Source organism: Rhodofomes roseus (assembly GCF_022264815.1).
Source record: "Rhodofomes roseus strain CIRM-BRFM 1785 chromosome Unknown C8Q71scaffold_3, whole genome shotgun sequence".
NCBI classification, from domain to species: domain Eukaryota; kingdom Fungi; phylum Basidiomycota; class Agaricomycetes; order Polyporales; family Fomitopsidaceae; genus Rhodofomes; species Rhodofomes roseus.
In genome coordinates this window covers 933,136-960,954 of record NW_025952959.1, presented here as the reverse complement: position 1 = coordinate 960,954, position 27,819 = coordinate 933,136, and the positions used below count along the sequence as shown (strand labels likewise).

The following is a 27,819-nucleotide window of genomic DNA, read 5'->3' as shown; positions in this document are numbered from 1 at the left end:
CCCTTCGGAGTCTCCCCTCTGTTCCCTCGGTCGTGTTGTAGCATCGACTGAGGTAGAGTTTCTTTTACGTTACACATTGATAACCATAGTTACTCTCTGGATAGCTGCTTACGCCGGTTGTTCAGTCTCTACAGATCAACCCTGGCAGCCTCCCTGCGGATTGAAATTGAAATACTGAAATGGCCGCCATGCCTCGGTCTATATTTGGCAGGTGCTGTAGTTCGTACGTATCCTGACAACCGAAAGCATCTCTTTTTGATAAGCAGGGGACCATATGTAGCCCAAGGCATAGTCTCAGTGACTATGCTGAGGCCCGCTGGCAATGTCATGTCAAGGCTGATCGACGGGACAAACATGGCATCAAATAACCCTGTGTTTCTCGCCCAATCTCTACCCCAGCTATGAGTCACAGATCCACTTTTAGCGTACTACATTCAGTAGTGCCGGGGGCGATATGTGCCTCGACTCGAGAACTGTCCTGGACGTGTGCATGGAAGGAGAGGGGGAGGCAGGGACAGGACGGAACGATCTCAGGATGTCTTTAGGTCTACACAGGGCTTCGCCTTCGGTGGCCCTAAAGGGACAAACCAAACAAACAAACAAACAAACGAGAACTGTCTGAGTCCCTGCCGGTCAGCACATTCGATCGATTGGCCCATCCTTCAAACCGCTCCTAGCGCGTACAGCACCTGGCTTCGGGCGATGTCTCGGCCAGAACCTATGGGTAGGCAGTGTGAGCGAGTTGTTCTGGTTCAACGAGACGGACAAGCAGTTTCGATGGCGTATCTGTATCATGATACGACAACGACCGCACTCACCTTGCATGCCATTAAATTGCGCTCGAGTCGCCGCTTGCCACGAGTCTGCGAGCTCGTTCGCGTTCCTGTTGCCGTACGCGATACATGACCGGGTAGAGCGCCATCACTTTGTCCCATTTCTCGGCAGAGTCTTCCTCTTCTGCGACCTCCTCGGGCTCCGCATGAAAATAGCCATCGCCTCCACGACGCCATTGGACATCCGGGGGGAAGAGATACGACAGCATCGATGCCACCGACTCCAGCTGGCCCCTGACCGTTGACCATCCCCAGTGGATCACTTCTAAGTTGCGCAGGGTATGCAGATGGCCATGGACAACGTGCTCTTCGTCGGTTTGAGGACCATGTGCATCGAGCAGCAGCCCGAGATGGGTAAGTCCGGGGCAACGTTTGGCGAAAGCGGATAAACCGAGTAGTGTAGCCACTGACGATGATCTCCTCCACCCTGATTTCCGCACCCCAGCATTGACGTGCAAATGCTCCAATTTGGGCCACGCAGTAGCCATTTCGACGAGAACCTCATCGTCATATTCTGTACACGAGGTCCTCGTGTCTATGTTGAGATAGCGCAGATGGCGGAATGCAAGGAAGTGGCGGAGGTTCGACGCTGAAACTGCGAAGTTAGGACAGGTGATCAAGTCGTCGTCGAGGCGGTCATCGCGCAGTTTAACCACGGACAGGGTCTCGGGGTTACATTGCGATGCGATGACGGCGAATAGCGGCCGAGGGCAGCTCCGGTGTGTTGACATGTCGAGGGTTAACTTGAAATCCTCAACGACGGGCAGCTTGATGGAAGCAAATTGTAGATAGCTCTGTGCATCGCACCGTTGGATATCCAGCTCTCGGAGAGATGGGAATGTCGTGACGGGTTCGGCAGGATGGCATGACCTACTCGCATGGAGACTTGACCTGACGAGACCGTCGAATGAGAGGTTTATTTGCAGCGACGCCAAAGACGGAAGGGATGACAGCTTCACTACATCATGAATAGCGAGCGCAACACCTGGGCATCGGATCGACTTGAGATTGTGGTGACGCGTAAGCTGTGGGCCGAGTACGCGTGATAGCTCGGCAGATCCGCCATGGATAGTATCAAATGTGATTGACTCCAGGAGGGGGCAAGTGCTCTGGATAGCACCCAGAATCGATTTGAGGGCTGGTGTAGCTGCATATTTGCTGGAAGCATACAAGAAAAGGCGCCCGATCCTGAGATGCCTGAGCTCAGGACCAACGAGAAGATGCAGGATCGGGAGCATATCGGCGCAGAGAGTCGGAGAGCCGTGTGCGCTGGACTGAAAAGACCAGTCAATGGTCTTTAAGAGAGGTATAAGCAAGCCGCGGCGACAAAAAGAAAGCATTTGATATGTTTCCAGCGTGATTTGGTCGAGGCCGTACAAGGGTCTGATCATTCGGACGTCTGCCTTGAGCTCGCCCGAGTGGGCAATACGCGTGATATGTCTGACCAAATATGCATACTTGTCGAATGCATACCAGTCTTCCGGAGCAGTAAGAGCTCGCGTCAGGTTCTGATGATACGGAAATGCCTCAGGAGGGGGAATGTCACTATACTATGAGGACTTACAAGGCGTCGAGGCGTCCGAGTCCAGGGCATTCCTCCGTTGGCATGTGGTACTGAGTCCGTGAGCTCCCAGGCATCGGAAGGGAAAAGCCTGATAAGGGGTTCTATGTTGTAGAGGCTGTCCCACAGCACGACGATGGCAGGCCTATGCAGCAAGCGGCAAGTTCTTGCAACGCTGGCCAAGCTGCTCGTATCGTAGTCGAGATTGTTCAAGACGAGAAGTAGGATCTCATCCACCCGGAATACTCGGTGCATGGGACGAGTCGATGCGAGGCTAGCTCTATGTCTGGTGTCCATAGCTTTTGTGCGAGGTGTTGCTCAGGACATGGTGAGGACAAAAGGACTTCGATTCGCGCCGTTCGGCATGCGACACCTCGAGCTATAACAGGCAAGTACTGTGGTTTGTGCACTCGCGCGTCGCCCCTTGCCCCCAGCAGTCAATGCCTCATTGACAGAGCTGGAGGATCACCCACAAGACCAGGACTGTGGAATTGAGACTCCACGCGCGGTTATGTGTTCAGAAGCTACACATATCGTAACCTACAGAAGGAGTGTTTTCTGTGCCGAGACGTTCTAAATCTGGCAACCTACAATGGAACTACTGCAGACACAACGCGCCATACTGATGCTATAACGGTCCCAAGTGAGTTACAGCGCACGCAGCTTATCGAGTAGAATCGCCCATTCCACGACAGTAACCCCACGTTTCAACGCATACTCCTTCACCTCCCGATTTCGCGTGTCTTCACTGAGGCGTGCGATCGCCCTGAGATGCTCCATGCGTTGCATGCCGAGCTCGGAGAGAATCGGCGCAATGTGCAACAGAGACGGTTCGCATGACGCTAGAATGAGTTCGACGGGGGAAGTCGACGTTGCCTTCGCTCCGTCCGCAGGGGTTGCCGCTGTGCCCATGGAGCCCGAGATTTTACGGCTTAGCGAGGATGACTGGCGCTGGGTGGGCTTCGGCACAACAGGACTCGGCGAGCTGACAGTACTTCCGCTCTGCGGCGGTGTCTGCGGGTACGTCATGACAAACTACGACGATGAAGATAAGCTACAGCGGCCCTGCAAATCGTTGTGTACATACTTCGCTTCGATCCAGGGATGTTCTTCCATGTGCCCGTTTCCTGGTCGGCGAGGTGGGTGACGTAGGGCTCTTAGGCATCACTTCAGGGCTGAACGGCCGTGACTCCATGGTCGCGAACGGAATAGTGGAAATGCTCTCTGATCGAGAGAGCACCGGCATCAGGAAGCCGTCCAGTGGATTCGGGCGATAGGTCACCATGTACTGTTGCAACTGTCAACAAATGAGAACGTGTCCACCGTGGAAAGCCCACCTCGCTGCGCTCATACGTTGCTTTCGCTGTCTTCTGTATCTGTGCTTCCCCCCCATGAGCGCCCTGAGCGCTCCCGTTCCCCTTCGGCCCGTCGCTCACGACACGTCGGAGTGATTGGGATGAAGGCATCCGACGGTGGACGTGATTAGTGGCAACGCTACGACCTTCATCATCTACCCGACTGCCCCCGCGACTGCTATCCGCAACACGCTCGCGCCAGAGGGAGATAGTACGCTCAGGCCCGTCGTGCATAACTTTCTCCTCAAACACCTCGATCTTACCCTTGCGCCCGCTCACCCGTCTTGCGTTATGTGGCATCTCTGCGCCACCCAAACTCTTTCTTCCACCTCGGCCACCCGCCTTCGACCCCGCCTCGCTTTCGTTTCGATAGCCATAGCCGTTGGTACGAGCGCTGGGCAACAGGGGCGCCGGGTTCCTCTCGGATATCTCCTGGCGGTGCAGCTCGTCCTCGCTGCTCATCTTGCGCTCGATCTCGTTGACGTAGTTCTGGTAGCCACTGATAGACTCCTCGTATTCGACTTCGTGATAGGGAACATTCCATTCCGTCGGCACCTCCGTTGTGAGTGCGTCAAAGTTGTCGTCGAGCGCGATGCTCGTTGGCGGGCGGGTCGGTCGCCGTGCGGAGCGCTGCAGCCCGCCATAGTTGCGGCCCTGGTGAAGACTGAACTCTGCGTCTTTGCATGGGACGAGAGGGGTGAACGAATGATATGATGCAGTCATGTTTAGAACGAGGAAGGTGCGTGGATGAAATGAATGGACTTACCGCTCGCCTCGTCCTTCATATACATGATACCCACCGAAGAACCGCTCCGAAACGCTGCTGGATGAGAACTGGGGAGAACGTATCGATGGGTCATACGGTGGCTGAGGGTCCATATCAAGTCGCAACACGCGTTTGCAGCGTGTTTCGGCACGTGCAGCGTTCTTCGCGATCACACCCTGTCCCGATTCTGTTCGGGGCACCCGTCCGCCTCTTCCGTCAGCGGATATGGACCAGGAAATCGGTAGTCTGTCTGACGGACGCGGGTACGCGCCAAGGCGAGTAGATGCGTAGGTCGTTCGGATTAGACAAGGTACGCGGTGCAATCGGCGCGAAGGTCGATAGACTGTACATCTTCATCCCCTTTTCACTCCACACACCTGTGCGTCATGAGATTCCAGCATGTACTGTTACGCAACTCCGGGACGTACTTACCGAGATGACGCGGAATTCGTACCTCAAGGCTAACCCTCCACCTCGCTCACAGCCGCCCGCTCTATCTGTGTGGCACTTCGTGAGCGATGCTCAACATCGAAGCTGATGCCTCACTTACCACATGACTCACATACGCGAAGTGGATGGTACACCGATACTCACGGTCAACCCGAATCCCCAGTTGGAAGCACGCTGATCTACTGTTCGATCTTGAAGTCACTCAGCTTGCCACATGATTCGGTTTGTTGCATCGCTCAAGGCGCGAGGTTGTCTAATGGTGATCATAAAAGCCATTTGGTCGAGAAGTTAAAGCGAATAGACATCAAGCACAATTGCCAATCGACGAGAATACACTGAACCCGTAGAAGACGGTTAGACTTGAGCGGCAAGGGCTCACTTAGTGGGACGATGCTTACAAATAAGACCAACGGACGGACGAGCATTCACTGCTGCAACAAGGCCCTCCCTCCGCTGTTAGGGCTTGAGTATACCGGTGGAGGAGACCTGAGTACAGCCTCTCCCGCTATGGCTGCTTGGAATGAGGTAGATTGGGGCTTCACGAAGCCGTCAGCCACCTGACCAACGTTGAACATCGGGTCAGAAGGTGACCCTGTGACAGCCTCTTCGGTTGGAGCTAATGCTATGCTGCATCGGTGTCGTGGAGAAACCGCAGGCATAGGATGTGGAAGAGCACTGTCTGAGCGGAGAAAAGTGAAGAGCCGTTCTGTGGGCGAAAGGTACGGATCACGATCGTACTTCGCGTCTGTTTGACGCATCAGGCACAAGGCAGAAGTCTAAAATTGGCAGCGTACCTTCAGCTGGGCTATCTGGTTCTTCGACTTTAGGACTGTTTTCAACGTCCGATGCATATAGCGAGAGCCGTCGAGGGGTTTGTTTGGACCGTTTGGACTTGCACCATTTGACGAAGGCCACAGTCATCGGAATTCCCCGGAGAATGAGAAATATCAGAAACCCGACAGCAGCTGTAGAACATAGCAGCGACGGCTGTGTCAATAAACCATATAGCACGGAAACTCCGGGTAAGGGACTCACCGAAGGTCGCGATATCGACAGGACACATCCTGAACTCGCTGCCAATGAGCATACAGTCTCGCTGAATTTGTACGGGGTCGAGTTCTGCGCGAGTAGAGTACTGGAGCAAAACCTTCATGGCGCCTGGATGAACAGTCCGAATAGAACTCAAATTATACAGCAAGTGAGTTGAGAAGCGTGGTTGAGATGGTCGTCAGAGCTGGAGACTACAAGAAATTTTCCGAGGACAAGCTAGCGGATGCCGTTGAACGTTGATGACTCGCCCGAGGCTGACTTGCGCGTATGCAGACATTCTGGACATGACGGAGCCGCGGTCAAAACCGACACTGGGTACCCACCCAGATGATTCGAGATGTCGGAGATGAGCAGCATCGTGTACATTGCGAAGAGGGTTGATAATGGCTCGCTGAAGGACACACGGGAGCGACCACGGTTGTTGTTGTTGTCGTGGCAGGTGGTAACAAGCAACGCGGCCGCACTCAGCCACAGCAAGCCAAAAGTGGCACAGCCACAGACGCGTTAGTCACGCGTCACGCGTCGCGCATATATAAAGGCACGACGCGACTTGTTGAATGCAATCAACGCCTTCTCTTCCCGCCATCACAAGGCCCCCTCCCGCACCCGCACACCTGCCTCCGCTCCGTCCACTCTCGTCCTCCATCAGTCATGGCCCGTACCAAGCAGACCGCCCGCAAGTCCACTGGTGGCAAGGCTCCTCGTAAGCAGCTCGCTTCGAAGGCCGCGCGCAAGACTGCGCCGGTGAGTATCTCCTTTGTCAGCTAATCTCGCGCTCGTTGCTTACGCTGTGGGCCCTCAGACCGCCGCTGCCGGTGGTGTCAAGAAGCCTCATCGTTTCCGCCCAGGAACGGTCGCTCTCCGAGAGATTCGTCGCTACCAGAAGTCGACCGAGCTGCTCATCAGGAAGCTCCCCTTCCAGCGGTTGGTCCGTGAGATTGCGCAGGACTTCAAGGTGCGTTAGTCAGTGGCTGCCTATACTGGGTAACTAATGACGTGCTCTATCCAGACGGACTTGCGCTTCCAGTCATCCGCTGTCATGGCTCTCCAGGAGGCCGCCGAGGCATACCTCGTGTCCCTGTTCGAGGACACCAATTTGGCTGCCATTCACGCCAAGCGTGTCACAATGTAAGTTGTATTGTTGCACGACTTGCCCTACGTGAGCGCTAACCCCTGTGTACAGTCAACCCAAGGACCTCGCCCTTGCCCGCCGTCTCCGCGGTGAGCGGTCTTAAGTTGGTCCTAGTTGAGCACCGCCTGGCTCCACCTTGATATGTCATGATTTCTATCCCTATGTTCTGGCCGTCCACGTGGACTTCTAGTCATGTAATATTGTACTACTTTCACCTCTACGTGAGCCAGCGTCGTCTACTGGTGTCGAATGACATCCTATGTTGTTTTGTGTGGTCCTGGCCAATGTCGTGGTTTGTGCTGTCCTGAACGTGAGATGTCCTGAACGTATGCAAATGTGTGTGGCATGGCAGATACTCGAAGGAATCAGAGATAAATAAGTACTAGGGTGTGCCAGTCGCGATCGTGGCCCAAGTGACAGTATCAACACCTGTGATATCCGCTACTGCAGTCTAGGTCCCACATGAGTCAGAGATGTGCCAGGAGGGGAACGAAGCTCTGGATTTTAGACACCGCCACCACTCTTCTCGACCGGGATCCTCGTCCTCTCCGTCTCACCGGCCGGCCTACTGGGAACCGTAGAGAACAGCACTTCGCGAAGTTCCGCGCAGATCTGAAAGGAAAGAGCACGTCAGGCACATATCCACAACCACCAAGTGCAAACAATCGCCTCACCTCGATGAACCCATCAAAATCGACATGCTGCGCCTTCGAGAAGCCCGCCTCCTCGAGGACGTACTCGTAGTCCTTCTTGTTCACCGCCTCGTACCCGGGCAGCGCCTTCACAAGGTCCAGCACGTGCTCATGCGCGAGCTTCTCCTCCGTACCCTTCGCAGCGCCCACGAACGCGGCACGCAGCTGCTCGACCTCACCCGCCTCGAACTGCGCACGACTGTACACCATCTCGGGGCCAGCGCGGCGCTTGCGCGTGCCCACGATACCGAGCGCGCCCTCGACCTTCTCGAGCAGGCCGTGCGACCCGCGCCGCAGCGGCTCGGCGCCCGGCGGCAGGCCCATGCTCGCGAGGAAGTGCGTTGCGCGCTTGAGCTCCGCAGCCTTGCGCGAGCTGGACCACTTGCACTCCTCGGCCATGATGTCGAGCACGCGCGGGAGCGCGTCGAGTGCGGCCTGTGCGTTGAGGAAGGAGAGGCGGCAGCGGCGCGCAATGACGTCGATGGCGGTTTGTGCGTATTCGTGGTGCACGGCGTAGCGCACCTCGGCTTCGATGACTAGTGGCAGTGCGGTCAGTGCCTTGCATCAGTACACGGACGAGAGTGGGACGCACAGGGGTAGCTTGGGGCCAGAAGGACACCGTGCAGAGGCCAGGAGTCGCCAGTGGGTGCAGCATAAGAGCACACCGTCCATGCGCGATCACCATAATTGTCCGCTAGGTGCTTAGCCACGTCCGTAGAAAGACCATACTGAAGCAGATGGTCAGACAGCTGCACATACGCGTCGAGTGGAAAATCCTCACCCGTTGAATAAGACCGATGAACATGTTCCTGCTCCAGCCATCGCTACCGACAAGCCTGAGGCTCTCCGTGACGCATCCATTCTTCGGCTTGAGCTTGAAGACCTCAACCGCGTGGTCGACCGTCTCCTCCGCCATCGCGCGGTACGTCGTCCACTTGCCTCCAGCGATCGTCAACAAGCCGCTGTCGCTCACATGGATCATGTGGTTGCGGACCAGGCCCTCCGTGCTCGCCGCGTTCGGGTTGCGCACCAGCGGGCGGAGGCCGCTCCACGCGCTCAGCACGTCGCCGCGGCGGACCTTGATGTCGGGCGACAGGTACCGCCGCACCTCCTCGAGCACCCACCGGATCTCCTCCTCGGCTGCGCGGGGGTCCGTCTCCACACGCGCCGGCGTGTCCGTCGTGCCCGCAATCGTGTTTCCTTGCCACGGCAGGAAGAAGATCACCCGCCCGTCACTCGTCGCGGGGTCGAGCAGGCCCATCGTCCGCGGGGAGTAGTAGTTCGGGAGCGTGATGTGGATGCCGGAGGACGCTTGCACGATCGGCTTGTGCGAGGGGTTGTCCATCGTGAGCAGCGCGTCGGCGAAGGGTCCAGTGGCGTTTATGATACCCTTGGCACGGACGTTCCATTCCTGACCCGTGAGCCTGTCCTTGACGCGTGCGCCGTGAAGCTTGCCGGAGGAAGTGTCCTTGTCCAGGGATGTGACCTCGACGTGGTTTGCGACGGTCGCGCCCTGCTGCACCGCCGTCATGATGAGGGCAATGTTCATCCGCGAGTCGTTGTGTTGTCCTGAACGACCACATATAAGGTGATGAGCGAAGTATCGTTGAGAAGACATACCGTCGTAGTAAACCAGTGCGCCGACAAGTCCGTCCTGCTTGAGCATAGGGAAAGTCTCAAGTGCCTTGCCCTTGCTCATTAGATAGGAGGACTCCATATTCTCCTTGCCGGCGAGGACATCGTACATCTTGCAACCTACCCAATAATACGGGACCTGCCAATACCTGCTACTCGTGAGCCTCCCGGCAACTGAGGACATCTCTTTGACTTACTTGTAGATCGGCAACATGATCGGCAGCATGGCCGACAAGTAGGGCGCAGTCTGAAGGAAGATGCGACGCTCGTGGAGCGCCTCACGGACGAGCTTGTATTGCTCGTAGTCGAGCTCCATCACAGCCTTTTGGAGGTAGCGAACACCGCCATGTACGAGCTTCGTCGATTTTGAGGATGTTCCTGTACGCGGAAGTGGAGATTAGCACGGCTAGACTGGACAGAAGTCGGACTGCGAGTATGTAGAACCCCCATTTATGGTGGGGATGCCTGGTATTGCGCCAGAGATTTGGCGTTTTTGTCAGGACGGAGACGGAGACGTCTAAACTTTGTCCGAATCAAGTCAGGCCTCAGGGAGTCTTGTCCGTTACTGTCGGGACTGTGCATCAGGCCTCGGTACGAGTGGATTGATGTCCGGATTACAGGATCAGGCCTTGCCAGTCATGCAACCCAAGGCAACCCATGATAGGTGTTGAGCAAGTGTGCACCAACGGCGCGCGGACGGGGTGACTATTGGTCAATGATCATGCCAGCAGTCGTCCTCGTCGTGCACAGCGTGCTACGGCTGCTCGGCATTCAACGTCAGGGAAGCCATGACGCAGACCTCACGCATGCAACGGACGTGTGGGTCAGCTGCAGGCTGTGTCGCGACGCTACATGGACGGCTGAGGCGTTCAGACAGGATCAGGCCATGCAGGGTTGGAGGAACCATGTCCGGACACTGACACAGGCCTCCGTCCGCACGATCGTCGACTTTGTCCGGATGCATCAGGCATACCCCCACCCCCCTCGCCTCAAACGGTCGGATTTTGTCAGGACTAATGAGGCCTCTCCCCCAATTGATAGAGGTCCTATCACAGTACGAGGACATCACTGGATATTATCGCGCCTGTAGCCGACAACGACGCGATCGAGCACGTCAGGGAGAAAGTTCGGATCAACTTCCGACCATGACGCAGTGTGCGCAAAATGGCCCGGGAAAGCAGAGCAGCGGAAAGAAGCGAGGAAGAGCGGCCTGAGAAGTGGACAATGCGGCTACGCATCCTGAACTGTCCTTGGTCAGGGGCCCGGGGCGAAGTGTGGGAGGAGACTCGCCCTTCCAGGCGTCCAGAAGCGAACAAAAACGAAGCGTATATGAGGCTGGGACTCACCAGAGCTAAAGTCGTCTCTCTCTACGAGTGCGACCTTCAGACCTCTGCTGGCAGCATCGACTGCGACACCGGCTCCTGTCGCACCGCCTCCGACGATGAGGAGGTCAAACTCCTCGGGGTAGTCGTCCCCCTGCTTGACGTCGGACGCCTGGAGGGCGTCGAGCATGTGTTGCCTGGAGGGGGGCGTCCATGGGGGCGGGGGACGTCGTGTCTCCTTCGTGGAGGGCGGGTAGGTGGGACCAGAGTTGAGGTACCAGTAGCCCCCGCCGGCTGCGACGAGGGTGCCGCCGGAGACGACGGCGAGGGACCTGCGAGAGAAGAGGGCGCGCCGGAGGGCGGCTGCCTTGGACATGGTGGGCCTCGCGAAGAGGAGGGTGGCTGGGCTGCTGGCAGGGGCAGGCGGTGGCCCATCCTGTTCATGAAAAGGGGCACCGACGGCCTTCCAGATCGGCGCACGATCCGCCCTCGGCTCAACTGCTGTCCCCGGCCCGCGGCCCGACGCACATGCGCTCGCTGACTGCGCACTCGTTGAAGTCGACGACGAGGCCCCCGCGCATACCGACGCCGCGTCTCCCGATCGGGCTCCGTCGTCGGCGGCGCGACAGCCTCACTCGGTCTCTGATGTGTCTCGCCCCTCAGTACGGCGACTGCACCGGCGCACCCTCTGGCAGCACCTCCCGACAACTCTGCTCGCCCCGTCCTCTACGCGCGCTGCTCCTCCGTCTTCCGCTGCAACAGCCTGATCCACGTCACTGAGGCGAGTCCGTAGACACCCCCCATGCCATGTTTCGTGCCCGCATGCGCGCAGAGGTCCGGTTTCGTCTTTTTCTTCCATTGCCCGCATGTATCGACGAAACCCATCTCCCCAGCTCCCGCCCCCGACTTGCTTTCGCCGTCTCTCGCCTACGCGGCACGCCCGCACTGATAGGCGACGCGCAAGCATTCTATCATGCGCCTGCAAGTTGCCCCGCGCAGTATCGTGCGCGGGACGGCCCGCTACGCACCATTCCGTGCGGCACACCCGCAGCGCACTCTTGCACTCTCTGCTCGCCACACATCCCCTCCTCGCGGCTCCTCCAGACGGCCACGAGCAACGCTCCCCAACGCGCTTCATGGCTGCATCGGCTCCCGCCCGGCCATTCGCATCCCGGTGACTGACTTGCGTCTGGCGTCCCTGACGTCCAGTGCCTTACTCGCAGCCTCAGCACACTCGCAAGCATCGCCCGAGCATCGTGAGATGTCGCCTTAGCTCATCGCCAACGGTTCCTCGCATCGCACCGCTCGCTACAAAGCACTCGCGCGATTACTGGTCGGAAGCGCCCGACAACCTTCGCAGCAACCTCGATTCGCCATTACTACTTTCACAAAGCCTACATGCCCGTAGGCGCAATACGACGCCCTCGTCTTCTCTGCACAGAGCGCGACCCAGACCCGTCCTCGTTCCGCGCGCAGACGAACACTTTCGAGGCGGCGTCTCCGCAGCGACTCTGCTGACGGACGCCCAACACCCACGAGCAACGCTCCTCTGCTCGTCTCGTGCGCATGCGGCCGTCCGTGTTGGTGTTGCGCTGCCTACACACCCGGCGATGCGCTCCATCGCGGCTGTCCACCCGCGCACGGATCCACGCACCACGACGGCCCTCACGAACACCACTTGCATCACACACTGGACGATGCGGGAGACGGTCATCTGCCCTACACTACCTACGAGCACGCCCTCCGACACTCCCCACCCATCCATCAGCTTCATCTACCGCCGTCGCCAGTGCAAGTCTCCGCACGCCCGCGCCGCACGCTGTCGTAGCGACGAGCTGTGCATTGACGTGCATACGTTAGCGGCCCAGAAATGTCTGCAGCTGGTCGCGCATCGTCAGCGTGGACCAGTGTGCAGCCGGAATCGAAGACACTCACCTAACTCCCGTCGTCGTGCTGCAGCAACGGGCGACGCTCGACACACATCCTTGAAGGCCCGCGCACATGCTGGCATGCCACGCAGCCTCGAGCTCGGTGTCAGTGCTCAGCCATCTACCAGTCACTCGAATGCACAACTCACCGATGCCGGGTTGCCTCCACAGCCCTCGCCTTTATACGCTGCTCGCTCAGGGCGTTCGTCAGCGCGCTGACACCGCCGGCCAAGTCCCCGTCGCCCTTCCGAGTGCTGCTCGTCGTACCGTGCGCGATGTCCGCGGAAGCGAGCGCAGCGCATGGATGGCGCAGAACCTCGGCGCCACAGACGCAAACGCAAATGCACGGACGCGTCGGACGAACGCCGCTGCTCTGCACGGTGCGCGATGGTCGACCGATGCGTGTACAGTGCTTTTCGACACGACGCCGCGCCGCCCGGGAGACGCAACACCATAGGACAGGCTGCAGCGTCGTCCGAGACGGTGCGGACACAGACGGCGCCCTTCCATTCCACGAGATGCTCCGAGTCGTCGCGAGCTCGATGCTCGCCTGCGCGTCGTTCGTGCAGGCGGGCAGTGGCGCGTCTCCATCGTTCCCAGCCTACCGCGCTTCGACTCGCGTCTCTCGGCCGACTGCACGCTGCCTGCAGCGCCTCGCCCGCACCGTCGCCCGCACCCGGCATACGCGACTCTCAAGGACGCTTACGTCTGTGTGCCCCAGGCGGCGTTGAGCATGCGCGACGAGGTGAGTGCGATCATAACATTCTCTGGTGCTAACACTCTCGCGTGCAGTGGAATGGGGGACGGGGCTGCGAGGAACGGTTCAGGATGGGTGCGGCGAGCGGCGAGCTGAGGATCCCGGACGAGGGTGGATAAGGGAATAGTGAGCCCGAACGCGCCGCGACAGTTGAAACGCACGACCTGTCACGGCTCGCGCGCAGCTTCTGGGATGGCGACGAGGGCGAGGACGCGGCGTAGGATGGTGGTGTCGATACTTGCGGACCGCAAACACGCGTGTGCGTCGGTCCTCGCTACGTAGACGGTTGGTGCTGCGGGAGACGACCGGCGCGGCGTGCGCGTCGCTGTCTCGAGCACTGCTCCGCGTAGGTACGGAAACATGTACATACGTAGTGTTGTGCGAATAGATATACTGAGCGTTTCATTACGAACATGGTGCTGTGGTTGTGATCTACGAGTTTCGTCGCCAGCGAGCAGACACAGGGCGGAACCGCAATGTCTATGGCCACGCCCACCCGTGGGTCGCATGGGAATGCGCAGCATTCTCGTCCGTCTCGAAGTAATGGCGCACCTCCAACTGACGCTGCTGCTGCTACCGCTAAGTACTCGATAACTAGCCTCCTGGCTACACCACGTACGCTTCGCGTCGAGCTACCAGTACTGAGCTTGTCCGGTCTGTGTAAGTGTACACGGCGAACATTCCTGCCTCAGAGGGTCCTGGGAGCCGGCTGCCGATGCACGGAGAACGCACCTGGACACGGATCCCGGCTCAGGAGTTGTACACGACGCAGAAGGCGGGAATACTCACCTGCTCAACGAGGCCGACGGCGGCGCGTATGATACGTTTCGCACTTCCGAATGCCGTGCCTTCTATCAACCCCTGATACCAGCTGGCTCACCAGTATCAGCACCCTGTGACCAGCAATCGTCGTCTCCATACCTGCAGAGCTAGACGCAGGCACCACAGACTCCGAGTCAGCCTCAGGCGACCTCATCCTCTCGATGATCGCGCCGTCGGACATAGTGGTCATGATCACATCGCCGCTGTGACGCAGGCGCGGTTCGGAGTCTCCTATGATACCGGCTGAGGACCCAGAGCGCATAAGTAGGACTCACCGGGCTGAATTTCCGAAGGCCGCCATAAAGGTGCAGCATACCGTAGGAGTGACGGTGGTCTGAGAGCACGACACTTTGCCAGGCCGTTGCCAATATGTCGCACCTCCTGCACGTCGTACCCAAGTGATCGATTGGCACAGTAACTGAGCAGACATCGGCTGCATAAGAGGTACTACAGCGCAGAAGTGGGCTAGTCGAGAGTGATGCTCCTGGCGGTACCGTTTATGAAACCCCAATGATGCGGCGTGTGGAGTCTCTCGCCGAGGCGTCGGGACATCGCATCGATGCAGTAGACGACTTCGAGCTATGACCTATCACGTCTGAGCAACCCATTAGACAACCGGGCATCAGCAGATATCTTAGGGAGGCCCGCGCGAGTAGGACCGTTTGCGCGGTGCGGTCGTCGAGCAGGTAGTACTTGCAAGCGAGATCACGCACATCCAGTCTAAGACCTTCGCGCCTGTATTGCTCAGGTTACTTGTACGTTTGCATGATTGTTTATGTATCGCCCTGGCCCCGCCACAGCGCTGATCAGCTATTACAAACAGAAAGGGGGGAAAGGGCCGCAAGCGTCCACAACTGGCTGTCGACAGACTGATGGCAGTCTCTCCGAACACCTTTTGTGTTCGCATTCGCGCATGCTTCATGAATATCCGCGAGCCGTGAGTGCGGACTGTGTGGCCGATGGAGTCAGACGTGGCCAGGTAATGCACAGAGCGAAACATGGTGACGCACAGTACGAAGCGCAACCGTGGCCACTGCGCATAAATCGCCATGCGACTGCGTGCACGTAGCGGGTCATCGGTCACCACTTATTGCGGACGGCGGACGCAAGCCTGCTGAGCAGTGTACACATGCTATCCAATGAAACACTCACCTCTCGCGATGATCGACTGGCACGAAACATGGCCAACCGGCCGGCTTCACTCATCATTACTTGGTGGCCTCAGTGACTCAGTCCCAGACGACTACGGTTTCGCGCGTCTCACGACTGCTACGCACGGGCGAGACTCTTCAAGCCCGTGCGTCCCTCATGTTTTCGGTGGCCGCACGCTACTCACTTGAAAACGTGGAACAGCTAGGAGAGTCAGCGGCATAATTGGACTCGAGATACGTCGCTGTCGCGCAATGCTTCGTGGAGAGTGCCGTCCTTCGCCGACACGGCGGAAGAATAGCTGGACAGCGTGTAGCTAATCCTGTCGCCCTCGAAGCATGTTCAGGCCTGTACCGCGTATGTATGAGCCTTGCCATCGAGACGCTCCTGTACGCAAACCCATGTCGCAGACGTGCGGCTCGGTATAGTGCGCCTGTCGTCCCTGATTGAGTAGTGCAAAGGGCATTTCTAGACCCATCACTCCCACTGGCTGTTCGCTGCACGAACACAGCCCGGACCCGAGTGTTCTACGCAACGATGCAGTGATGATTCTATGCTCGGCGGAAACCCCTTTCTGCGCCCCGCTGTGTCGTCGAGCACACATCACAGCACCCTCAAGACATCTGCAGGCAGCAGACCGATCACAAGATATGATCCGCACGCTGTCTAGGGTACGAGCTGGAAATTCTGGGGTGCGTTCAAGGTATTTCGGCGGACGGCGAATACTACTGGACCACCATGCCGGCGCCGGGTCATCCTTAAGCTACACAGTTCCCTTTCAAATGCCGGAAGCGGGGTGACAGGTCAACAGCCTCTCGCCGTTATACATCTGATCGACCCAGAGGATACATCTGATCTCTGGGTCGACAGCAAGCAGGGAGTGACATGAAGAAGCGAGGAACAGAAGCAGAGAACATATTGAATTGAGTCACACCAAGAACGCGCACAGGGCGTGAGCAGAGGACCCATGCGCGGAGCATACGAATTGCCGTTTCGATTGCGGACGTTCACTGTGAAAATTGACAGTAGCTGATTCGCCCGACGAGAGACCAAATTCGGGTCAAAGGTAAATAGGAAAGCGCCACTACGCTATCCTCGATCACTCGTCTCCGCGCTTTTACAAGGGCAATGCCAATTCAAAAGGCAGTTGTGATATGATGATAGTCAAGCAAAGTAGCACACGGTCCGCTGTCGGGCAGCTGCCGTGCTCGAGATCACAATACGAACACCCTGTCTGATACGCCGATCGACACTGTGATGTAGACCCGTCGATGACGGTAAGTACGCATCACGACGTCGACCGAACATGCGATATACACCCGCCGTTCATCGCACGCACGCCACAAGCGTTTGAGGGTCTACTCTGGCCTGTCATTCCGAGTCCCGCTACGACAAACACAACCCATGTGCCAAGCGTGGAGGTCGTGGGCAGTTCTAGAGCACGCAGCATGTGTTCGCATATGTCGTGCGCCGTGAGCTGCGCTGTATGTACTATACCCGTGGTGGTACCCCAATCGAGCGTTGTCCTCTGGCTCGTGCAGCCGAAGACTGGGCCACCGAGCTGTCATGCATGCGCCTTCCCCTCTTCTACCATTGTCCGACTCGCAGATAGCCGATGTGATCGCAAGCGGGGAAGGCACCGTACACGATCGCGCGAAACACAATTCGCAAACGACAGCCACAAGGGACGGTGACCCCCAGGATCTGCAGCAGGTCATTGGCCGGGTGAAAGTACCTATGCCAGCGCGGGTCGTTGCCCAATATCGATGCGTGTACGACGCAGCAGATGGTGGCCCTGCCCATCAGCCACTTGGATCGTAACATAAGCACCGTTTGAGTCTCTTTGAGAGCACTCTTTCCGGCGGAGAGGGTAGATGATGGTATGCGTAGATTGTGACAGGATTACGCACACGCATCATTGGTCGGGGGTGTCTCGGACGTCCAAATGTTCTTCAATGACAGCAGGGGGCTTCGCCAGGGAAGCAGCCTGAGCCGCGGCACCCGCATCATGAGTGGATCATGACCACGCATCTGGAACGGACCTTCTCTTTCCGCCCTTATGTACGGCATATATACGAACAGAGACTCACCCGCGACAACGCCCTTGGTCCCGATTCGAGCGCGGATCATGGTGTTCGATTACAACCTGTTCAGTGACAGGATCTGTTGAGCTCGCAGGCCCGCCGAGTCGGCGCCGGCAACGCATCATCGACTCCCGCTTTGTGGGGAGTCCCGGGGGATGAGATCTGAGAGAGGTTGGTGAGCATTCATCAAGCGTGAGCGACAATGAACACGGCGGTAGGACCCTGAGGGTGAACAAAGGTGCAGCCGCACACGCCGAGCCTAGCCAGGTCTGTGCGCGGTCCCATTATGATACTTGCCTCCGCCGGCACTATCCCTGGCTGACGAATGCGGTGGGCAAGGCCAAGGCCGCTCCGGGTGGCCGGACAGTCACTTTTGCTCGGACCCTACATCGCGCAAGCGGAGACGACGTCTGCGTTCTGACCGACGCCACGCGCATGGTACGTAGTAGATACTGATCTCGCATTGACTCTGTGCCCGACGCGTGTAGAACAGGTATGTACGGCAGGTACAGCCACTCACCGACGTTACAATCCGCTCGATTCGCCTTTCATCCCGCAGCTTATCTGACAGAAACCGTCGCGCTCACTGCCGGCGACCGTCTTTTGAGGATCTGTCAAGGCCCGACTTAGTACACAAACTTGATGGTGTCTCAGTCGCACGCAAACCAGAGAGGTAGCAAGGCGTCCGGAGTGCAGTATAAAGTCGCGAATGAGTTGCAGTCAGGCACCAGAAGGCCGCACCCGCGAGGCGGGCGGTTGGAGCATATGACATGGTACGGTCCACGAAGTTGGCGAACACAGGGCCGGTAGAGAGATAGATTGCATTAGACAAGAGCCGTCTAGGAGAGGAGAGGAGGCGATGAAGGACTAGCAAGCATGCAGAGTTTTGAAGGGACGGAAGAGAGTCACCATTGTGGCTGGAATCCAACACGCGCCGCGGCGTCGCGTCTCGGAGTTCTGCTCTTGTCTTGTGACCGTGCATGCACCTTGTCGCTGCCTCTCCTCCTCCGAGTCTCGTTTCCTGACATTCTCATCCGCCTTCACACCTTCGCCTGCCACCAACGACACTAGGACACGATCAATCCTCAGTGCTGAGCGCTCAGCGTCGAGCGATGACCTGCCGCCACCTAGTCTACTCAACTTGAAGTTCACTGCCGTTCAATCAAGACGTCGAATCCACTGCGCAGCGCGCGAACCTCGATGCTGTCCTGTCCAAACGAGGCCTGCGCGGGCTCGTATTGTGATTGCTGCAGCCATAGGTACCTTTGTCCTTCAGCTACCATGTTCATGAGTATTGACAGCCGACCCGCCGCTACCGATTGTCCAAGTCAGGCTACCGCTACGTACTTTGTGGGGCTGATTTGCCAAGCGGACGGCCGGGCTCGCTGCAGCTACGCACTGGTAGTGTTCTCTACACACTACCACTGTCTATAGTAGTATGGTGAGGTATGTCGAAGTGATGTTCATCACCGTCCGGCGTCTTCGTCTCAGAGACAGCCGAGACTTGGACCGACAGTTCAACTGTCCGCCCGGCTTTGTTGTCGACGACGACATCACGAACGCGAAGTACCCGGACTATTAGCTTCAGACATAGTACAGCGGTATTTCCGCTCTCAATACGCCGTCTCTGGCCACTGGCACAGGTATGTACATTGCCACGCTCAGGCTGCGTCCTGCACAAAGGCGGCTGTGTGCATTCTCGCCATCAACACAATCTCAATACCGTGTCCTCCCGCAGGCAGCAACACAGTGATGCCGATCATTCAGATACCGTGTGCGGGCATTGGTGAACCTGACCGGCGCGGACTACCTATGGTCAGTTGTGGCTCGAAACGATGATAGAGAAGCGAGCTCACGCATTGTCATAGCAGATGCAACCTCCGTCACCTGGCAGCGCGCCGTGTACAACACCCGACGCGAGGCTGAATCAAAGGGCCCGGCGTGGGTGCAGTGAGGCTGTACAAGGCTCATTGTCAGTTCGTCTGTTCTCGGCTTGTCAGGAACACAACTCACCAATGCCCACTGTTCAGAGCCCTCGCCTCATATCTTGGGGTGCTCATCAGTACGGTGGTGGTGGTAAGTCCGAGCTGCTACCCTTCTCGGACTGTACACGCTGCACGGTCACGGTGTCCACAGAAGCGACCGTGGACGGTGGGAGTATGTCTGCGCATATTGCCTTATCTGTGTCACAGATGCGCGTGAAGGCAGATGCATGTACAGTGACCGCCACTGTTCTGCATGATGCACGGTGCCATGTGTGCTTCCCGGCCACGCAACTTCATAGAGATATGCTGCGAGCTGGATTCAACACTGTCTGGTGCGGAGGGCACCGGCAGCGAGCAGGCTAAAGCACAACGATATAAATGCATGCCAGCTGGGCCTGTACCTCTCAGGTAGGTGAGTTTGATGACTGTTCAAGTGCGCCGGCGAGGATCATATGTCTCGGTGAGCAACTCTTTGAGACTCAGATATGGTTGAGATGAGCAGCAGTGTCATATGACAGAGGGCGTGGCTTCCGTGCATCGTGGCGAGCCCATCGCATCCGATACTCGCCTCCAAGGCTATTGTGCAAATCAGCAATGAACAGATATATTCCATGTTTCCGTAGAGATGATGGGTGTATGGCGTGACTTCCCAGCCATCACTGAGGCTATCAGATTGGGTCCAAAGACTCCAATGAACCATATAAAATGGCTATAACGGGTGAGCATCATGACATCACTATAATCTCATCTCAGTTGTTGTTGTTTCATGGGCCGTCTAGTACAATCTCGCTCTGAGGTCTGAAGAGTACATACAGTCTTGAGAGTCAAGCTTCAGTCAAATCAAGAATCAACTGGGGAAGACTGCTGTTCGCTTGAGGATATGTTAGCTGTGAATTCATGGTGCTGTTGTTCGGATGCGAAGATCACAGAGCAAGCAGTGGCAACGTTCCGAGGGTCAGAGTTCAAGTTCTGACAAGACTGCAGCTCATAATTGAGTTCTGTCATTCACAGACAAGAGCCAAATAGCAGCAGTATAAGTACTAGGCATGGCACAGCTGGACTCACCGGCTCTGACCTTCACTATGCCCTTCTGTCTTGCTGCGTCTGTATCCATCCGAACCGGTGATCTTCATATACGGCCGCCGGTGGTAGCTCACCGACTCTGCAACTTTCTAGTAGTAGCAGCGTGCACGGTCATTACATCTTTCGTTGAATTACTAATACTTACTGATCTCTTGCTTCATCGACAGTTGTTCTCTACGTGAATGGTGTCGAGGGACAGGCCGGCAGAGGCTCCGCGACGTGCGAGCTAAACTTGGCACTTGTCGTGAGTACCTTCCCGATATGGTTTATCTCAGACGCTCATGGTGCCGGGTTACTACTCAAAGTTAGTACCTGCCACTCGACTCGTTCTTGATCGACTGGGACCCACCTCGACTAGAGCTTCAACGTTTGAACATGGAAGGTGTGTCCATGTGTCAATGTTCAGGCTGCACTGGCTAACACTTACGGCGGCTCAGGCATTACAACGCAACCACGGAACACAGTGGAAGCCATGAGCACGGCCGCAGATGCCATTACGGTTTACTAGTACGAATCAGATCCGGAGTCACCGGGTGGCATAACAGGCCTAGTAAGTATCTGCGTGTACGATAGTGTACATCACTGATGTGTGCTACTCGTCGCCCGGTGTGCAGGGCTATGTGACTAGTACAGTATGTCTGCCGCTGTATGGTCTCTGCTGTACGGCTGGGCACGGCGGGCTCAGCGCCATGAAACAGTACGTGAGCTACAGCGTGAGAAACCTCGATCGAGCTGATTGTTGACCTACTACTACGGCTACTACTAGATGAAGGGAGCTCATCGTATTGAGTCAGGAAGGCCGTGAAGGGCGACTTCATGAACCATCGATCCAATTGTGCCGTAAGTGATTTATGATCTCTTGTATCTTTGTGCACTGAATATCAACTGCCCATTGGCAGGTGTACGTTCTATGACTCGCAACCGCGCATGCTCGAACTATATATCTATTCATACGAGTCGTACATATGCCATTGCAGTAGATGTCGCGGGGGCTTAATGCCGCGGTACCGGTAAGTTGGTTTACATGTGACGAGAATTGAGATACTAGTACCCGGGCCATGACTACTCAACTCGAGGCTCGGGGATTCACCCACGTCGCCACGTCATGCGGCCGTTACAGTGGCATTGCAGTAGCCTACGTGCCCACGTTCTGTATGTTTTACTGAGGTAGATATGACAGAACGGAAGGCAACAAGTCCTTCGTTCCTTTCATCGCATGTAAGCTGTATAACCTTCACAACGGCATACTACACAAGATACAGTAGGTATGTGACTGCACTACCTCTCTCGCACTTGTCTTTACTTATACTCTCATAGAGTCAGACAGAGTACTCGTCCAGTGGTGCGGCAGATATCACAATGTACATTGATTGGGCTGTACGCACCGCACCAGCTCAGTAGTCGAACGGTACAACTTGATCGAGGTTGCCCGGCTCCGCAAATCTAAATGTCTGTTATATGGTTTCCGTCTGTATGTGCTACATATACTGATTGATCCGTGTCTGTGGGTAGAGCCGACTGCATGCAAGAACACGTCCCGCGCCCTGCTCGATGACCCGCCATGCATCTGCGCGGTGTCTACTTGAAGTTCCCAGGGCCCGAACGCAAACGGCAGTCGATGTCCAGCTGGTAGTGCTGTCCAAGTGCCTGGAGGTGTTGTCACCGTGACGCCGTGTCACTCAAACGGCCACTAGGACGGCGAAGTATGTATAGAATGCCGTCCGGCAAGCGAGGTGCCCCGACCATGTAAGTAGTAGGTGGTGAACAGTTGTTACCGCACTGCTGACATGTCCGTCGTAACAGGCAGCGTTCCCACATCATGAAACAGCGCGCATTCCAGTTGCGCGGTGTCTTGCGCTGTTCTATGTCGGCACTCTGCGTCGCTCGTCGAGTGAGCTGCCAGACCCTTTGGCTGGCCTGACCACGGATCGTCGTCCGGCGACCAGCCGCGGCGTCAGCGATAGTGCGTCAGTATCTATCCCCTCAATGCCAATGTCCACACTCACCGTCAGCAACTTAGCTTTGCTTCGTCTGGGCGGTTCCGCTGCTCCGCGTGCATGGGTCACTGTCCACATCATCGCACATGTCGATGTATATATAGAACGCCGTCCGGCGAGCGAGGTATTGGTGCCATGTAATGAGGTACGTGGAAAGCAGCTGTCGCGCGCCGGTCGACGTGCTGACATTTTTGTTTTAGGCTTGAAGTGATGTGTCATATACAAGCAACAAAGCGGAGCCTGCGCGCAGGCGCAGTCTCGCGCTGTTCCGCGTCGGCTTCACATATCTTTTGCTTGTTGCCGTCTGCCATCCCGCTGATGTTTGTATCAGGTCCGCGTATGCTTCGTTCATTCTACCCAAGCCCGTTCCCCGTCGTTCGACAATATATATATGGATCGCCTTCCCGCGAGCGAGGTGCCTAGGCTACACCCAGGAACGTCGGCGCCGTGTCTACGGCTAGCCGGCTAGCCCGAGCGTTGCAGTGGAGCAGCGCGTCGGCGCTGCTCCGCAGGCTAGGCGATGTACCATTCTAGCTGCAGCTGATCTGACCGCATCTTGCGCGACGTAGCCTTCGTGTGCCTCCGCGCGCGGGACTTGATGATGGTGCGTACTAGATCACGCCGTTCGCAAGTCCACAGGCTAATCTTCGCGAGGCAGGGACATTGTGCGTCCGGCCGCCGGTCCGTTGCAGTGCATCAGCACTACCGCCATCCCAGATCTCTTTGACGGACGTCCGCCGTGCGCGCTGCATTCGACCGTGTTCGGTGTTGTATCGACGCCCGGCGAGCGGCGAGCTGCATTGGTCAGCAGGGGGGGAAGCGCAGATACCAACGCAAGGGCAGGGACGTCTTTCGTCTGACGCGGCCTAACGGAAGGTACGTGCATGTCATCTTCTCGGGTTTGCCTGCACTGACCATTGCGTGCACGGAACCTCGTCGTGTGCCTCGTTAGCGTGCACGGCGAGCTAGTGACGGATCGGCATCTCATCGGCTCGACACACGGCGAAGGTGGTCCCATCTACACGACGGCGACGTGCGTTTGCGGTACGTCGAACCGTCGATTGCTCAGTCTCCGCGTTGCTGACTCTGGTACGACGTGTCTGTATGGCGGACAAGTCGATATATTGGCCATATCTATGTACACGGCGGGGGAACCAGGCGGAGCGGACGGACTGACTCACCTTGAGGGGGCATCCCTTCTCCGTTAGCACACATGTACATACCAGACCCCGTTTGCGCGAGGGACGAAAAGCACTGGAACCCAATAATCTGCGAGCTCCCTGCGGGGAGGCGAGTCTATGCCCAAAAAAACACCGTTTTTTGCCGGACTTGGGGCGCTTTTCGCGTTTTCTTGCCTTTCCCCAGCCAATCCCCGCCCGCAGTCGTAAGCAGCCGTCATTCTCCTGCGACGATCCCCGCCCCGCCCCCACGCCGCACTCCCACGCACCGTATCCGGACCATCTGCCGCCGCGTCCTAGCGCGTCAGTACACGGACGAGAGTGCGACGCACAGGCCAGAAGGACACCGTGCAGAGGCCAGGACTCGCCGGTGGGTGCAGCATAGGAACACACCGTCCATGCGCGATCACCATAATTGTCCGCTAGGTGCTTAGCCACGTCCGTAGAAAGACCATACTGAAGCAGATGGTCAGACAGCTGCACATACGCGTCGAGTGGAAAATCCTCACCCGTTGAATAAGACCGATGAACATGTTCCTGCTCCAGCCATCGCTACCGACAAGCCTGAGGCTCTCCGTGACGCATCCATTCTTCGGCTTGAGCTTGAAGACCTCAACCGCGTGGTCGACCGTCTCCTCCGCCATCGCGCGGTACGTCGTCCACTTGCCTCCAGCGATCGTCAACAAGCCGCTATCGCTCACATGGATCATGTGGTTGCGGACCAGGCCCTCCGTGCTCGCCGCGTTCGGGTTGCGCACCAGCGGGCGGAGGCCGCTCCACGCGCTCAGCACGTCGCCGCGGCGGACCTTGATGTCGGGCGACAGGTACCGCCGCACCTCCTCGAGCACCCACCGGATCTCCTCCTCGGCTGCGCGGGGGTCCGTCTCCACACGCGCCGGCGTGTCCGTCGTGCCCGCAATCGTGTTTCCTTGCCACGGCAGGAAGAAGATCACCCGCCCGTCGCTCGTCGCGGGGTCGAGCAGGCCCATCGTCCGCGGGGAGTAGTAGTTCGGGAGTGTGATGTGGATGCCGGAGGACGCTTGCACGATCGGCTTGTGTGAGGGGTTGTCCATCGTGAGCAGCGCGTCGGCGAAGGGCCCAGTGGCGTTTATGATACCCTTGGCACGGACGTTCCATTCCTGACCTGTGAGCCTGTCCTTGACGCGTGCGCCGTGAAGCTTGCCGGAGGAAGTGTCCTTGTCCAGCGAGGTGACCTCGACGTGGTTTGCGACGGTCGCGCCCTGCTGCACCGCCGTCATGATGAGGGCAATGTTCATTCGCGAATCGTTGTGTTGTCCTGAACGACCACATATATAAGGTGATGAGCGAAGTATCGTTGAGAAGACATACCGTCGTAGTAAACCAGTGCGCCGACAAGTCCGTCCTGCTTGAGCATAGGGAAAGTCTCAAGTGCCTTGCCCTTGCTCATTAGATAGGAGGACTCCATGTTCTCCTTGCCGGCGAGGACATCGTACATCTTGCAACCTACCCAATAATACGGGACCTGCCAATACCTGCTACTCGTGAGCCTCCCGGCAACTGAGGACATCTCTTTGACTTACTTGTAGATCGGCAACATGATCGGCAGCATGGCCGACAAGTAGGGCGCAGTCTGAAGGAAGATGCGACGCTCGTGGAGCGCCTCACGGACGAGCTTGTATTGCTTGTAGTCGAGCTCCATCACAGCCTTTTGAAGGTAGCGAACACCGCCATGTACAAGCTTCGTCGATTTTGAGGATGTTCCTGGACGCAGAAGTCGAGGTTAGCACGGCTGAACTGGACAGAAGTCAAACTGCGAGTAAGTCTATCACAAGTACGAGGACATGAAGATCGCCAGAATATCGCGCCTGTAGCTAGTGTTGCGGACAAGCCGAGTTCAACTCGCGAACTCACTCGACTTGATGATCAAGTTCGCAAAACTCGGCTTACTTGTTGCGCAAGTCAAGTCGGCGAGTTGACTCTGGAGTTGGGGCTCCATATCTTACTAATTTTCTCACGCACCATAACGGGACACCATCGCCCCCGCCCTTGCGCGGCCCGACGCGATCGATCCAAACGCGACTTCAAATCGTCGAGACTGCGTCTCCCGCTGCGTCTCCCGTCGAGTTCTCCGCCACCCTGCTGTACGCGAATGTTTCATGCACTTCTGCGGCTCTCGCTCTGCACTGCAAGGACCCTGGGCCCATGTACGCGATTCGTCAAGCCGTTGGATTGTGGGTTCTTGCGCGACGGTGTGGTGTGTGTTGCCGGTGGATGTGTTTGAGGGAGGACGCGATGCGCGAAGTGTACAGTACCCTAGGTATCAGCTGAGTACCCGCCGTATGTTCTTCTGAGTATATATACTCGTTGCAAACACGCTATTATCCTGTTCGACTGGACTTGATGCCTGCCGACTGCACTTGCGGCGACCCTCTGGACTGCCGCTGCCGCGTCTCGAGTGCGAGTTCATCATTCCTCTCTCAGCCATCCTATACCACGCAGAGCCAAGGTACTCTCCCACCACAGCACTTCCAGCAGTTTCACTCGCCACCAGGCTATCCTCCATCATCTGGCTACCCGCAAAACTACGTCCATCCTTATGCAGCTCATCAAGGGACTGGGCCAACTGCGGCGGTCACAGACGGTGGTGCACCCTTCTATGCATATCCCGGGTACGGTTATCACGCTTTCCCACCTCCTCCACCCTTTCCGCCGCAAGCTACTTCGTATGTCCCGTTCCCGCAGGTGCCGCCTGATAGTTCCGGGCCGCCACCGGCAGCTGCAACAAACACCAAGTCAAAAGGTACTCGCGGCGGTACGTCAACACGGAAGCGCAAGAGCACGACCACTGCTACGAACGATGTGAACAAACGGACGTGTACGATGAATGTCGCGCCCGAGTCGTCAGCGACTTTGGGCCCGGGTACTGCTGCAAGCAGCTCTAACGTGGACGGCAGTCAGGTCCGAACCGCTACGCATTGCGGCGTCGGCCCGGTTGATGGAGGGTTGGAGTCGAGCGAGCCCTCTGCTGAGGGTTCGGCATCCTCGTGGAGCTTGGGCAACATTGGTCCAACCGCAGTCAACTCACCGTTGACGACCTTTGGCCTCAACTCACGGAAAAGGGATGACACTAACAGTGCAACAGCCACTGATGTATGGTTTTTCTGCCGTGAGCTCAAGGTCAATGCAAGGCCTGAGACAAAGCCTGAGAACGAGCAGCCGTTGCATCAGAAGCCGAAGACTGAATTCATTGGTTGTCGGCTCTGCGAGTAGTAAGTCCATTGCTTTGCGTTGAGCATTGAACAAGGCTAAAATCTCTGTTAGTCCGAAGTGGCAAACCTGGCGCAATACCAACGGAATTACGACCACCGTGCGGCGGCATCTTGAGCGTATGCACGGTGATCTCTACGGCCCGACCGTTAAGACCTTGGGTCTCAAGCATGCAAACGATCACCAACATTCCAAATCGGGCAAAGTAGATGAAGCGGAGGTGTTCTCCGTTGGTGAATGGGTCAAGAAGCTTGTACGTTTCATTGTCGTCGATGATCAGGTAAAACTTGGCTTGCTCCATGTCTCTGTGTGGTACTGAAATGGTGCCAGGCCATCAGTCTCGTTGATTGCCCAGAATTCCGCGAACTCCTTCTCTTCGGACCAGGGCCAGACAAATTGACAGACACTGATATTCCTCACCGTGACAAGCTTAAGGACGAGATTGTCAAGATGTACAGAGAAATATACAGTAGAATTGTTCTTGATGCACAGGTAAGCTCTGATCTACATTCCGTGCTATAGTCGTGTTGCATCATTGAATATAGAACGCTCTCGGTCGCGTGTCATTCACTGCTGACGTCTGGGATGATCCGACATTCCGGGCATTCATGGCTGTCACAGTGCACTACTGTACTAGGGACGAGAACCTTAGGCTTCGCATCCAGTCAAAGCTCCTCGCGTTTCGATTGGTTGAGGGATCCCATGATGGTCGAAATCTTTCCAAGGTTTTCCTAGGTATTGTCAAGGAAGCAAAGCTCGAAAAGAAGGTGGGTTTGTGCTTCTCCCAAATC

General features: G+C 57.0%; 8 protein-coding genes across 8 annotated transcripts; 2 read left to right on the top strand and 6 right to left on the bottom strand.

The window, feature by feature from the left end:
* Positions 1-567: 567 nt before the first annotated feature.
* C8Q71DRAFT_343235 (uncharacterized protein) lies at positions 568-2,738 on the bottom strand. The gene is made up of 3 exons (XM_047917942.1): positions 2,398-2,738; positions 819-2,341; positions 568-718 (listed from the first exon to the last, which is right to left on the bottom strand). Exons 1-2 carry the CDS (start codon positions 2,689-2,691, stop codon positions 830-832), a joined length of 1,806 nt encoding a protein of 601 aa, XP_047782972.1. The 5' UTR covers positions 2,692-2,738; the 3' UTR covers positions 568-718; positions 819-829.
* Positions 2,739-2,874: 136 nt separating this feature from the next.
* On the bottom strand, positions 2,875-4,488 carry C8Q71DRAFT_343230 (uncharacterized protein). Its single transcript, XM_047917941.1, has 3 exons — positions 3,732-4,488; positions 3,482-3,682; positions 2,875-3,429 (listed from the first exon to the last, which is right to left on the bottom strand). Exons 1-3 carry the CDS (start codon positions 4,470-4,472, stop codon positions 3,043-3,045), a joined length of 1,329 nt encoding a protein of 442 aa, XP_047782971.1. The 5' UTR covers positions 4,473-4,488; the 3' UTR covers positions 2,875-3,042.
* Positions 4,489-4,982: 494 nt separating this feature from the next.
* C8Q71DRAFT_738182 (uncharacterized protein) lies at positions 4,983-6,469 on the bottom strand. Its single transcript, XM_047922646.1, has 5 exons — positions 6,001-6,469; positions 5,760-5,930; positions 5,364-5,710; positions 5,066-5,300; positions 4,983-5,012 (listed from the first exon to the last, which is right to left on the bottom strand). The coding sequence occupies exons 1-3, from the start codon at positions 6,116-6,118 to the stop codon at positions 5,391-5,393; spliced, it is 609 nt and encodes a 202-aa protein (XP_047782970.1). The 5' UTR covers positions 6,119-6,469; the 3' UTR covers positions 4,983-5,012; positions 5,066-5,300; positions 5,364-5,390.
* A 197-nt stretch (positions 6,470-6,666) lies between these two features.
* Positions 6,667-7,250, top strand: C8Q71DRAFT_820469 (histone H3; the record flags this gene model as incomplete). The annotated part of the gene is made up of 4 exons (XM_047926178.1): positions 6,667-6,759; positions 6,818-6,970; positions 7,025-7,143; positions 7,199-7,250. 4 exons carry the CDS (start codon positions 6,667-6,669, stop codon positions 7,248-7,250), a joined length of 417 nt encoding a protein of 138 aa, XP_047782969.1.
* A 303-nt stretch (positions 7,251-7,553) lies between these two features.
* C8Q71DRAFT_343201 (DAO-domain-containing protein) lies at positions 7,554-10,214 on the bottom strand. Its single transcript, XM_047917940.1, has 6 exons — positions 9,672-10,214; positions 9,460-9,623; positions 8,621-9,408; positions 8,432-8,567; positions 7,822-8,375; positions 7,554-7,759 (listed from the first exon to the last, which is right to left on the bottom strand). Exons 1-6 carry the CDS (start codon positions 9,788-9,790, stop codon positions 7,652-7,654), a joined length of 1,869 nt encoding a protein of 622 aa, XP_047782968.1. The 5' UTR covers positions 9,791-10,214; the 3' UTR covers positions 7,554-7,651.
* Positions 9,857-11,336, bottom strand: C8Q71DRAFT_342999 (uncharacterized protein). Its single transcript, XM_047917939.1, has 2 exons — positions 10,821-11,336; positions 9,857-10,039 (listed from the first exon to the last, which is right to left on the bottom strand). The coding sequence occupies exons 1-2, from the start codon at positions 11,170-11,172 to the stop codon at positions 10,020-10,022; spliced, it is 372 nt and encodes a 123-aa protein (XP_047782967.1). The 5' UTR covers positions 11,173-11,336; the 3' UTR covers positions 9,857-10,019.
* A 1,070-nt stretch (positions 11,337-12,406) lies between these two features.
* C8Q71DRAFT_904406 (uncharacterized protein) lies at positions 12,407-13,600 on the top strand (the record flags this gene model as incomplete). The annotated part of the gene is made up of 5 exons (XM_047928850.1): positions 12,407-12,689; positions 12,756-12,926; positions 12,958-13,104; positions 13,294-13,469; positions 13,517-13,600. The coding sequence occupies 5 exons, from the start codon at positions 12,407-12,409 to the stop codon at positions 13,598-13,600; spliced, it is 861 nt and encodes a 286-aa protein (XP_047782966.1).
* A 10,512-nt stretch (positions 13,601-24,112) lies between these two features.
* Positions 24,113-25,523, bottom strand: C8Q71DRAFT_676355 (FAD dependent oxidoreductase-domain-containing protein; the record flags this gene model as incomplete). The annotated part of the gene is made up of 4 exons (XM_047919712.1): positions 24,113-24,235; positions 24,289-25,076; positions 25,130-25,293; positions 25,342-25,523. Coding segments are annotated over 4 exons (1,257 nt in total), but the record flags the coding sequence as incomplete, so codon positions are not given.
* Between the last annotated feature and the right edge of the window lie 2,296 nt (positions 25,524-27,819).